At 37.4% G+C, this 12,371-nt stretch overlaps 1 protein-coding gene across 1 annotated transcript in view; it reads left to right on the forward strand.

The window, feature by feature from the left end:
• Positions 1–12,371, forward strand: part of PLOD2 (procollagen-lysine,2-oxoglutarate 5-dioxygenase 2) — a 102,071-nt gene that overhangs the window by 69,025 nt on the left and 20,675 nt on the right. Inside the window, exons 8-10 of the mRNA XM_004708624.2 lie at positions 1,351–1,448; positions 8,175–8,276; positions 12,018–12,143. Coding sequence (XP_004708681.2) covers positions 1,351–1,448; positions 8,175–8,276; positions 12,018–12,143 — 326 coding nt within the window. The remainder of the gene's footprint in view (positions 1–1,350; positions 1,449–8,174; positions 8,277–12,017; positions 12,144–12,371) is intronic.

A 12,371-nucleotide genomic window follows, 5' to 3' on the forward strand; every position in this document is an offset into this window, starting at 1 on the left:
GTGCTATACTGCACCCTGGTTGAATCATACCTTCCTTGTAACCACTTTGTGGGGAGATGTCCAATTGTCTACAGACGGGGTTTGGGTCTTGTGATGAAGGTTAAAACTTGGAATATTGTTGCCCCTTAACTTGTTTGGACTTGAGCCTAGCTTGCTAGTTTAGTACCTAAGTGCTACTACCTAGTTCTTTCTGACTCATACCAAACCAACTAAACTCACTGCCATTGAATCCATTGAGTTCAAGGAACTGTATAGGACCGGGTAGAATTGTCCTTTTGCGCTTCTTAGACTTCTCAATCTTCACAGGGGCAAACACCCTCATCTTTCTACTGAAGAGAGGCTGGTAGATCCAAACTGTTGGCCTTGTTATATGATCCTTCAACAACAATGCCTATATTCAGTTCCAATACTTTTCTAAGCCCTTTTTTAAAAATGGGAAATTTTCTGGCTCTATGTAATTTAGGATTTAGTGATCACTCTATGGAGATTATAGATCTATTATGAATATATGACAAAATTAAAAAATATGTCTTGACATGAGGCTTCCTACTCAGACATGTTCTGTTTTAATCCACATAAAACCTATTTAGCTCTGTGTCTGTAAGTGGGGGATAGTTGCAGACAAGTTCTCTTAGTAATACACTTGCCTTAGTCGGTTGGACTAGTGAGCAGAAAGTTGGTGGTTCAAACGGATCTGCTTCTCCACAGGGGAAAGATGAGGCTGTTTGCTCCCATCAAGTTCCACATGCTCAGTAACCCTAGAGTCACTATGAGTTGGAATGCACTTAGTGACAGGAGATGGGTTTATTTGTGATAATTTTCTCAAAGTGCACAAGATGATCACAGGGGCTTATTTGAAGTTTTGAGGTTTTTTTCATTCAAAACTGTATTGGTGGGGAAGGTCACCTGGATGATTTTGTTTCTTCCTATCATGACGATGCACCTGCTTCATTCCCCAAGGGTAAGAAGGACTGTTCTCCATGAATTTGATGGAGAAACCTTAGCTCGCCCACCCTGCAGCCATGAGCTGCCCCTGTCAGACTTCACTTTGTTCTCAAAACTCAACATTCAAACTGATCTATAGCTTCAGTGTTGTGGGATACTTTCTGAGGAGGAAAGTGCTCAAAAGAAACAGGTTATAAGGAAGGAAAAAAACGGTTAGCTGCCGACTGTATGTGAAGCACATACTTCAACATCCTAAGACAGCATCTCATAACCTAAGGATAGGTTCACTGGACAAGTCATAGGGTTTATACCTTGACCCAGGGTCAGGTGGACAGTGGTCTCACCTATTTAAAACTTCTTAAATCCATTTTCTTTCTTTTTTTTTTTTCTTTTTTTTTAACTCAGACGAAGTTGTTTTGAAATTTGAAAATGGCAAAGCCAGAGCTAAGAATACTTTTTATGAAACATTACCAGTGGCAATTAATGGAAATGGACCCACCAAGGTGAGTAACGGTGACTTCTACTTGGTTATCTGTGATTTGGAGGTAGACTGTGGATCCATATGTAAGACATCTTCTCTCGTTCTCTATAACAACGCTCTATATTTTGTAACAGTGCAATTCCTGGTTTCATTCAAATTAAATAAACTGATGATTTTTCATATACAGTCAGACAGCTTTTCATCCCTTTTGTAAAAAAGTTAAGTTTAGTGTTTTACTTAGTAATCAATAATTGAGAGCGAGCCAAATTTTCTCTCACTGGATATCCCTTCTGAACAGAAATTATTTAGAGTGCATTAAGAGCTCTGGAGGTGTAGTGGTTACTTTTCACCTTGGACTGTAATCTCATGGTCTGCAGTTCAAAATGACCAGCAGCTACTTGGGAGAAAGACTGGGCTTTCTGTTCCCGTCAACAGTCACAGTCTCGGAGACCCATGGGGGCTGCTGTGAGTCAGCATTGCCTTAATGGCAGTCAGTTTGCAGGTTTGAAGGGATTGGGAATAACGAGACCTGATAGCTTAGTGTGTTACAAGTTGGGCTGCCATCTACAAGGTCCACAGCCGCAAATCACCAGCTGCTCTATAGGGGAAGGATAAAGTTCTCTGCTCCTGTAAAGATTTGCAGAAAGCCAATGGGGCTGCTACACTCTGTCCTATAGGAAGGCTGTGACTCAGAATCTACTTTATAGCAGTGGATAAGATGGGATCATTTGTTTAATGCCATTTTCTAAGTTAACAACACTGTTAAATTTGGGCTGTAACTAAATTACTGGAAAGCTTCCTCATTCCCATATGGTGGACCCAAGTTGACACAAAGTTGGTGCACGTGTGGGCCCACGTTGATAACAAAGTTGGTGCATGTGTGATTTTGAATGCTTTAGTGGCTCAACTATATTTAACAAATTGAGATTGCTCAAAATGTTAATGATCACAAAAATTTATAGATATCAAAATTGCACACCTGGTATCAAATCAGAAGAGACCACAGGTTGCATTGAATTTGGGGAGTTTGGGTTCTGAGAAAACAAAATCTTAAATGTATGGGTGCATGCACAGTAATAACCACCATGTTCAGAGATACCTGCTTGTTTTTGTTGTTGTTTTCCTGAAGAAGAAATTAATAGGTAAATTGCCTTGTGGAAAGAAAGAATGAGGAGGGATAGTCTGCTATTTGAGAGTAAGGGTAATCTGAATTAAAAAAATTAAAAAAAAGCCATGTGCCTGGAAATCACTTCAGTGAGATGCCCACAGTGGTGGTCTCTCTTCTGTTACATATTGAATGGATGGAGCCCCTTTTCCTCTATGTGTGAGGCCAAGTTGACTAGAGAAGGAAATCCAGATGTACTCATATACATTTGTAAGAAAGAGCTTTATATCAAGAAGTAATTATGCATCAATAAAATATCTCAGTCCACTCCAACTCAAGTCCATAAGTCCAATACTAGTCTGTAAGTCCCACCTCAGATTTCCAAAGCCAAATGCAATGATGCAGAGTGCAGGAAGATCACAGGTTGGTGGGTGCAGTCTTGTGGATCAAATGATGGTGGTTCTAGCAGGTATCCGAGTGGCTCCCCAGCAGGAAGCTCTAGGGAGAGGGAAGGGGCTGGCCTCCAGAGAGCCATTTATCTTGGTAGGACCCCCAAAGGAGGTCATCAAGCTGCGAACAGATTGACAGGCTAAACTCCACGCATACCTTCCTACAGGTACCATGTTGGCACAAAAAAACTATCACAAAGGGCTATACAACAAAACATCTCATAACTATATACTGAGAAATTCTTCAGCATTGTTATATTTCTTCAAGTTTACTTGTGTTTAAAGAATGATCTTGGTTCTGAGAATTTAACTATGGTGGGAAAGTCCTGGTGTGTTCAGTAGCTTCACTGTGATGATCAATTCTCCCCAAATCCAAGGACGATTCTGACTAGAACTTTTTAAAGTGCCTAAAAGACTTCATATGAGAAGACCATTAAACCATAATCATTTCAAAAGATGAATATTAAGAAGTTTTAAGTTTTATAGGAAACATGTTCTTTCTGGCATATATGTGATGATGCTATTTTATTTCCTCTGACAGGATAATCGTATCTAACCTGTTTTTCTATGATTCTATACAATAAAAAAATGAAGATTTCTAAAATAAAGTATGTGGTATAATATATAAATGAGTAAAACCTACATAAAACACTCGTAACTAATTTTATTCTTTAGTTTATAATAATATTGTAAAGTTCACAGAGGCACCTAAATGTACCACATTTTACCCTATGTGTAAAGGATAAAGGGAAAGAAGTTTCCTATTTAAAAAGAAATTTTTTTCATGAATATGGAAGAATTAATATCATGCATTTTTATCATTTCATTTATGACCTTAAATTTTTAGTAAGAGATGATTATGCCAATGGTTTTCAGCCATACTTAATTAAATAACGACCTCCCAAAATATATATATTTTTAAATCCACTACTATAGAGACAATTCCAGCTCATAGAGATCCCATAAGACTGAGTAGACTTTCTCCCATAGGGTTTCTGAGACTGTCTGTGTTTTGGAAACCGACTGTTACATCTTCCTTCTACCTTGGAATGGCTAGCGGATTTCCACTGCTGACCTGGTATTTAGCAGGTGCAGTGAGATGACACTGCTTGGTATGGCTCTTCTACCCATAGTCTTTATAAATAAGCATGTAAATAGGTGTAGATGACTGTTGTCTTGGGAATTGGTCCATTTTGCCATCCTACTGGGTATAAAAGTGAGCCATTTCAGACACTCCTAAACACTCAAGAAAGAAGAGTCAACAATGGTGTCCTTGTGAACTTCCTACCTAAAGAGGCAGAAGTAGAGGCAGCAGAGGCAACAGCACCAAGACCGTGGGACAGAGAAGAGGAGCCACACCAAGATCATGAGACAGCAGAGGAGCAGCATTGAGACCATAAGGCCGAGCAACAGATTTCCTGACCCATGGAATGAGCAATGCTGAATGCCGTTGGGCAGCAGACTAGCCTGAAAAAATGGGTGTTCCTTAGGCATTTACTAATGCTAAGGGAGCTTTATAACAGTTGCCCACACAGGGCAGAAGCCAAGGAGTAGCATAACTGAAAGGCTGAGGACCAGAGAGAGAGAGAGAGAGACCTCCTTCCTGGTCTGAGTGAGACGAGGCACTACCAGAGGAAAAAAAGGACTATGTCCTCAATGTTCTCTGACCCTGACTTTTGTTGACCTGTTAACTTCCCCAGTAAATGATAGTATTGCCTCTGAGTTCTGTGTATTCGTTGCAACAAATTATTGAACCCAGCAGAGAACAAGAGTGCTGTCAGAAGGATGGAGGGTGGAGTCATGTCTGCCTTCTGCCTGGTAGCAGTTGCTGCATTGGCTTGCTCTGGAATTGGATTCTCCTGTTTACTGAAGCTGGACAAGGTCAGCCCCCAACTCACCAAGTCATATTAACTATGATTTCATTTAAAAGTATATGCCTAGTATTGCAAAACATGCATTATTTTATAGTGTTTTTATTTCAAAATGTACAAAAATTAATTAATTTCTTCATTGCTATCTCTAATTCTCATGCTATTAAAACAAACACTTCTAATTTAAATGTATTAAAATGCTTATAATTTTACTTCTTCCCCACATTTCTTCTTCATTCCAAGCTCCCTTCAGCTTTCATGTCCTTTCAGTATATATCTATAAACATTTGTTTTCATAATGGTATGTAAACACTTGCATTTTAAAAAGATGATACTTTATTTGAAATATTTCCATATTTTTCTGCATAATTATTTTCAAATATACTTTTCTTAATGTAATCTTATTAGATTATCAAGAATAAACCAATCTTTAAATTCAAACTATGATTTCTGGGTTGACACTTTTAATTCTTAAAGATAATTTATTTCAAGTAAACCCTACATGTTATGAAACTAATTTGATGTATAATAAAAATCGGGGCCTTACCTTTTTGTGTAAAACTTCAATGCTTATGTCACTGTGACTTTGAACAGTGACATGAGTTTTAAAGAACAGAAAGGAGGTTATGGCTGGAAACTTTCTCTGCCAATGACATCATAGTTGGAAAGCTTTTGCTATTGTGAAAGGAGACTTGGAAAAGAACTACCACCTGGAAGCTGGGAACACCCTAACTGTATAACTACATTAACAGCTATCTGCACTTCACGCAGCTGCCAGCATAAATGCCTGCAGTTTTTATTAAGAAGACAGATGTTTAGTGGGAGAGATGGATGACTTAGTGCAGCAGTTCTCAACCTGTGGGTCGCGACCCTTTTGGGGGGTCGAACGACCCTTTCACAGGGGTTGCCTAAGACCATTTGAAAACACATATTTCTGATGGCCTTAGGAACCGAGACACCGCTCCTCTATCCGTGTCCAGGCGGGTCTGCCCGCATGCAGATATGCGCACATATGAGTGCCCGGAGTGAAGACTGACCCATGCTACACCATGCTTCAAGACAACTTTTCGTTTATTTGTAATTAGAAATAAATATTTCATAATATATAATGACATTGTTTTGTGGTTCATCACTATGCTTTAATTATGTTCAGTTTGTAACAATGAAAATACATCCTGCATATCAGATATTTACACGATGATTCATAGCAGTAACAAAATTACAGTTGTGAAGTAGCAACGAAAATAATTTTATGGTTGGGGTCACCACAACGTGAACTGTATTAAAGAGTGGCGGCAATAGAAAGGTTGATAACCACTGACTTAGTGTTTGTGATAAGAAATTCAAGAGGTGGGTTTTCAGTCAAAAGTTATGGTCTCAAAACATCTATGAATATTGAATTGAGAAAAGCAAAATATTAATATGTTACAGCATAAAGTTTTGATTCTGAAAACTAAAATGTCTTTTATACTCCACAATTTTAAAGAAAAGTCATTTTGTATTCACAGGGTTATAGTCTACTGATCAATAATTCATGGGATAAATATTTAATTTTTATGAGATGGAGAAGTACCATTTTTTAATATTGATGGGAATTTCAGATATGCCTGAGATCATAAGTATTTGGGGTTTTTTTCTTATCCAAAAGCATACTTCAGAGTATTTTGAAGAAAGCTTAGCATTTAATAAATCTCTGCATCTCACACTCCCAGTTTTGTAATTCCCTGTTAGAAATAATGCCAAAGGATTCACTTTCACATGAGTTTCTTTTTTCCATTTAGATCCATATTGTTTAGAACACATGTGATTATATTAATGCTTTCATTCGTAATCATCACTTTGGAAATTAACCGTAAAATTTCTGTATGCCTACATTTGTTATAGGCTCATTAAAATGAAGTGTAATTATGAAATACCTGACTGTATATTTTCTGCTTTGTAATTTACTTTAACTTCATATAGTCTAGAAGAAAAGCGAATGAGTGTGTCTTTTGATTATCCTACGGCGATTATGTGTAACATCCACTATATCTGTCCAACTATTCCCCTTTCTATGAGTAGGACACGTTTCAGCAGCATTTGGTACAGTTTCTGTTTGAAAGGGGTAGTCTGACAGAATCTCATCTGTTGAACATGCTAAAAATTTCTTTATGTGCTTTACGAAGCTAGAACATTCCCAGTTTACATTAGTTGAATTTTTGACCACCACATTTAATGCATATATTTTGTACTTCTTTTGAGTTTGTCTCTGCTTTCCAATAAAAAAATTGATGATCATAAAATAATGATGTTTCAAGAGCTTGCCTTTCAGTAATAAGGAATCAGGGTCAAATGCTGATTTACTGCTATATGTACAGTATTACTGTCTTGAGGTGAGATCATTGTAATTTATGAAAAGTATGAGCGGAACAGTTACAATGTTTGAAAATTAATAACCATGCACACACATTCTAGGGGTTAAAATAACAATAGTATGGGTAGTCACTTTATTTTAAAATATGTAAAATACATGGATTTATTTGAGGGCTCTTTACCACACCTGCTTCTTTCTACATGAACACACTGACACACAAGATTTGGGGTAAAACCAATACCAGTAACTAACGAAAGAGAGTGGAGATAAATCACAGAATTCCTCTGAGAAGTCTGAAGGGGAGTAAGGGTGAGAAGAATTAGTCTACTTTATCTTATTGCTGATAGAAGGATTCATTAGGTCACAGTGATTATGTAATTAGGAACTTGTTCTAGATCTTTTTTAATATGAAAAGTTGTCTTTTTTTGACATCAGTGCCCTGGCACCACTGCCCGGAATGATGCCTGGCTTACAGTGGGGTTGATTCTGGGAAGATTTCCCTGTCTTTGTGTGATTCTGTTTCTTTTATGTAGTGACACATTGATAAGAGGTGAAACTCATTCACTGTAGGTGTCGCCTCTGGAATTTTAAAATGATCTTACTACTAAATTAGTACTCATTTGTATTGCTTTTGCTAATAGATCTCATTAGTCCATTTGAAACCGGCTTATTTCCTTAAATGTGTATTTCCCATATTATTTCATAGATAATGAAATATAGTCACCTTTACTATTTCATATATGTGTGTGTGTGTGTGTGTGTGTGTGTGTGTGTGTAAAATTCCTTATGATTCCTAGTCTTCAAGGAATCAATTTATGCAGTGCGTACCTACAGGTGATAGATAAAAGTAGACTTATTAAGGAAATGTACCTGTTGTACTAAACCAATTTCAAAACTAGATGATTATAGAATGAAATTACTTTCAGGAGAGAGACTTTCTTTGTTCATACAGTTTTCTTTGATGTCCTAGATTGTGCTGAATTATTTTGGAAACTACATACCTAATGCATGGACTCAGGACAGTGGCTGCATTCTGTGTAATTCGGATGTCATTGACTTGTCTGGAGTAGATGTAAGTAGATTTGACCATATGTAAAATGTAATAATAAAAGATGCATTGTGATTTGTAGAAAATAGGACAAATTATTTAGTGCTTTGATTACATGAGAGATAGTAAATTCATATATTTAAAACATGAACTCAAGAAATTGCTAGATTGGTGTATTCCTAACAGTTTTTGAAAGCAAAGCCATATGATAATTAAGCCAGATTAAAAGAGCTTGGTTGTTCATACTTGATAGCTTACCATAGATGGGTACTTTTGTTTTATTTAAGTCAGCTAACTTGGTCAACCAGGCACTGATTGGTACCTATGGTGATGGTACTTAGCTTCTAACTGGATGGATGATGATTGGAGTCCACTCACGGTACTTGGGGAGAACGCCTGGTAGTCTGCTTTCAGAAAGACCATCCTTGAAAACTTGGTGGAGTATCATTCTACTCTGACACACGTGGAGTTGTCGACACTGGTAAAGAGCACCTTGGTCAGAACATTGAGAACAGATTATAATAATGCTTCAGCATTTTCATAATCTTATCTGTGCTTGGTTTCCGATTTGGATAATAAAAAAAATTTAAGTTCACAAAAATACTTGTAGTAAATAGTACATAGGTTCAATTTTACAAATGAGGAAAGTAAACCACCTAAGTCTACATATTTCTTAAGTTGTTCAACTCGGGGTTTAAAGTTCAGTAACCTGACTCCTAAGTATATATTCTTAAACCACTGAATGATTTTGACTCTGTCATACATGCCAGACATAATGCTACTTATATACATATATTTCATAGATAATTAAAATTATTTTATCATTTATACATTAAGATTGGAGAAGCAATTGGCAATGTGTATTATTTGCCCATGAAACATTATTATGGATCTTTGTTCTGTCATCAGTTACGGCAGTGTTAGGAGATCCTGAATCAACATTTTTCTTCCAACAAATTGCTTTAGTAACTTGGAAGAATATTATATATATGAACAATTGGAGTCTAGGGAGTGATTTTGTCAGTAAGGCTGATTGATTCACTCACCCTAGCTTTATTGCATAGTTATAGTGTGCCAGGTAAGTACAAGTGAGAGCACAATAACACTCTCAGGAATATAGTTCTGGTAACCCCCGCAACCAGGCAAATGTGAAGTCGTTTTCACTGCAGTGAACTCATACTCCTGCCTTAAATGGCTTCTACCCGAATCATGGCAAATTCTTGTCTTGATTTCTGTTTCTGATCACTTCCTGGAAGGAGGATCAAGAGCAATTTGTACACATTTGGGAACTTCTGACTAGAGCCCTTTTTATGTTAAAATAAGACTCGCTGGCCAGTCTCTAAAATAACAAACTGAATGTTTCCTTTTTGGAAGGAGTGCCAGAATTGTTCTGAATGAAGCGGTTTCACCAAGTGATTTAAGCGTCTGTTCTGATCTTTTTTGCAGAAGGTGGCATTGCTCTCCCGAGGGAGAATTGATACATCTAGCTGTTTTGTTTCCCTTCATAATTAACTTTCTAGCATTAATATAGATATTTCTGTAAAATCGTTTTCCCTATGCTGTAAGCCACTAGAGTTTTTAAGTTCATTTTGTTTGCCAGCTTAGTGAAATGAACTGGGATGGAGGGAAATAAAACGAACTATTCACCATGGAAGCTAAATGCATGAGGAGGTTTCCTCGTGTAGCTTGTATGCCGTAGGGATGTACGATTTTAAATTGTGTGGGCGGTAAAGAGCGTAGAAACGTTCCTTCAAGTCAGATCCCAGCTCCACCGGATGCTTAGATGCAGCCTATTTAAAGCTCCTACTCACTCAGGGGATGGAAAGGAGCGCAGAGGGCACAGTGGACAGCTGCTCACTGAAAGGCCAGTGATTCAAACCTACCCTCAGCTCTGCAGGTTGAAAGACAGGCGATGTGCTCCAGCAAAGGTGAGCTGCCTGTGGAACCCTCTGGAGACATTCTGCACTGCCTCATGGGGTGGTGGTTACAAGTTGGGCCGCGAACTGCAATGACAGCAGTTCGAAACTACCAGCTGCTCCACAGGAAAAAGACTGGGCTTTTTACTCCCGACATGCGTTACAGTCTTGGAAACTCACAGGGGCAGTTTTACCCTGTCCTATAGGTCTCTTTGTGAGTCATCATCCACTGGGTGGCATGAGTTTGATTTTTTTCTTTTTCTAATAGGTTTAGTATAAGGTTTCTATGAGTGGGAGTGAGCCCAGCCCAGGACAACAGAGTTGTTATGAAGGTTAAGTGAAAGTGTGTGTGTGATGCACCCTTCAATGAACATTGGCCATTGTCCTTATTGTAAAAAATAAAAATATGAAACTGAACATAGATTAATAAAAGAGAACACTCAGATTGAATTCCAGCTCGTCACTGATGGCCTTGTGTGTTTTGTGAATGAGGAGTAATAAATGCGTGCTTTCCATGTTTCTATAGAACTCTGTGGACGTGGAGGTGAAGTAGTCAGCTGATAGCTGACAGGTCAGAAGTTCCCATTAGCTTCTCCAAAGGAGAAGGATGTGGCATTGGGAGATCATATCCTGTGCCTTGTCTGTTTGATAAGGGAGCATTGTCTCCCCTATTAAATGGAAGACCCCTGTTTCAGAATATAGCTGCTCCATAGGGCTGTCATTGGCTGATTTTTGGAAGTAGTTCAGACTTCTCTTTCAAAGTAACTCAGAATACATTCAGAGCACCAAACCTTTTGGGAATTTTAGAAGCCGAGTGCTTAATTGATTCCGTCATACAGGGGTTGTGAGAACAGCTAGAGGGTCGATATTTTATGTTTAGTTTTCTGAATTTGTTTATTCACTCAATATTAAATATTTTGGGTGAGTAAATGAATTGAAATATTAGAAATACACAAGGTGTGCTTTAATGCCTGCAAATACTCAATTAGCATACAGAAGACAGGACTGCGAGGTGCGTGGTGGATGAATGATGCAGAGAGGTGCCTAATTTAGCATGAAAGTATATTGTACTTTTAACAATCCATACTCTTTAAATTTGGCTTTGGGATATAGTTTTCAAAAGATATTGTACAGACATTATTTATATAACAACCTTGCATGACACCCAATCATCTAAGTTTTGAAACCAGGACTTTTCCTAAATGTTGACTGCCACATGTTCTGACACATCTTTTATGCAGTATGCGAAAGATCAACTACACACCAAAACATAGCCAAAGAGGATTTTCAGAAACATGTAGGATTGGCACAGTACAATAAGATAAAATATACTAATGAAATAGCTTTCCTGCATATAATAATGAACAAAAGTATCAGCCTTTCAGTAGGGTTCTACTTAAGGGTATAAATAAGTCACTCAGAGCTTCTATATGTTTGCTTCATGTGAGCTATAAATTAAGATCTGAGCTTAAGGAAACAAAAAGAAAACACACTTAGCATTCAAGTTTCCTTCATGAAGCTTTAAAAATGACATTGAGATTTTCCTTTTAGGGATATAATCAAGGAAACATTGAATAGTGGAGTAGATACTTATTTTAAGTTTTCAAAGCATCTGATATATGTGTACCATTCCCTCTATTAAATAGAAAGCTCCCTCCCTTACTGTGCTGGGGTAAACAAAACTGTCGTGAGTTAGAGAGCTGCCAGAGGACAATGCAAATCTAGCCCACCTGGAAGTGAGATTCTTGTTGTTTATATTGTGCTAATTGAGACTTGTACAGGATTTAAAATTAAACCTCATTAATGATTTTACCTCTGTGTTTCGTTTTGTTTTTGTGATAAAACCCAGCACCATCCAAATGTAACAATAGGCATTTTTATTGAACAACCCACTCCTTTTCTGTCTCGATTTCTGGACATATTGTTGACATTGGATTACCCCAAAGAAGCTCTTAAACTCTTTATTCATAACAAAGTAAGTATTAAAATATGGATATTCTATTCCAAAACTATCTTCGGTATTGTTTGGAGAAATTAAATTGTTTGTTATTTTTGTCTAAAAGAGTTCATTGGATGAAATTTGATGAGAGAATTTTTGAGTGCCTACTCTCTGACATTAAAAGATGTAAGAATTGTGGAGTTTAGAAACCAATATCATAATATTGTGATGACCCACAGTAGATTAAAAAATGAACATTAGTTC

This window comes from Echinops telfairi, unplaced genomic scaffold (genome assembly GCF_000313985.2).
Source record: "Echinops telfairi isolate 266 unplaced genomic scaffold, ASM31398v2 ScPeMD7_4225;HRSCAF=4972, whole genome shotgun sequence".
NCBI lineage: Eukaryota > Metazoa > Chordata > Mammalia > Afrosoricida > Tenrecidae > Echinops > Echinops telfairi.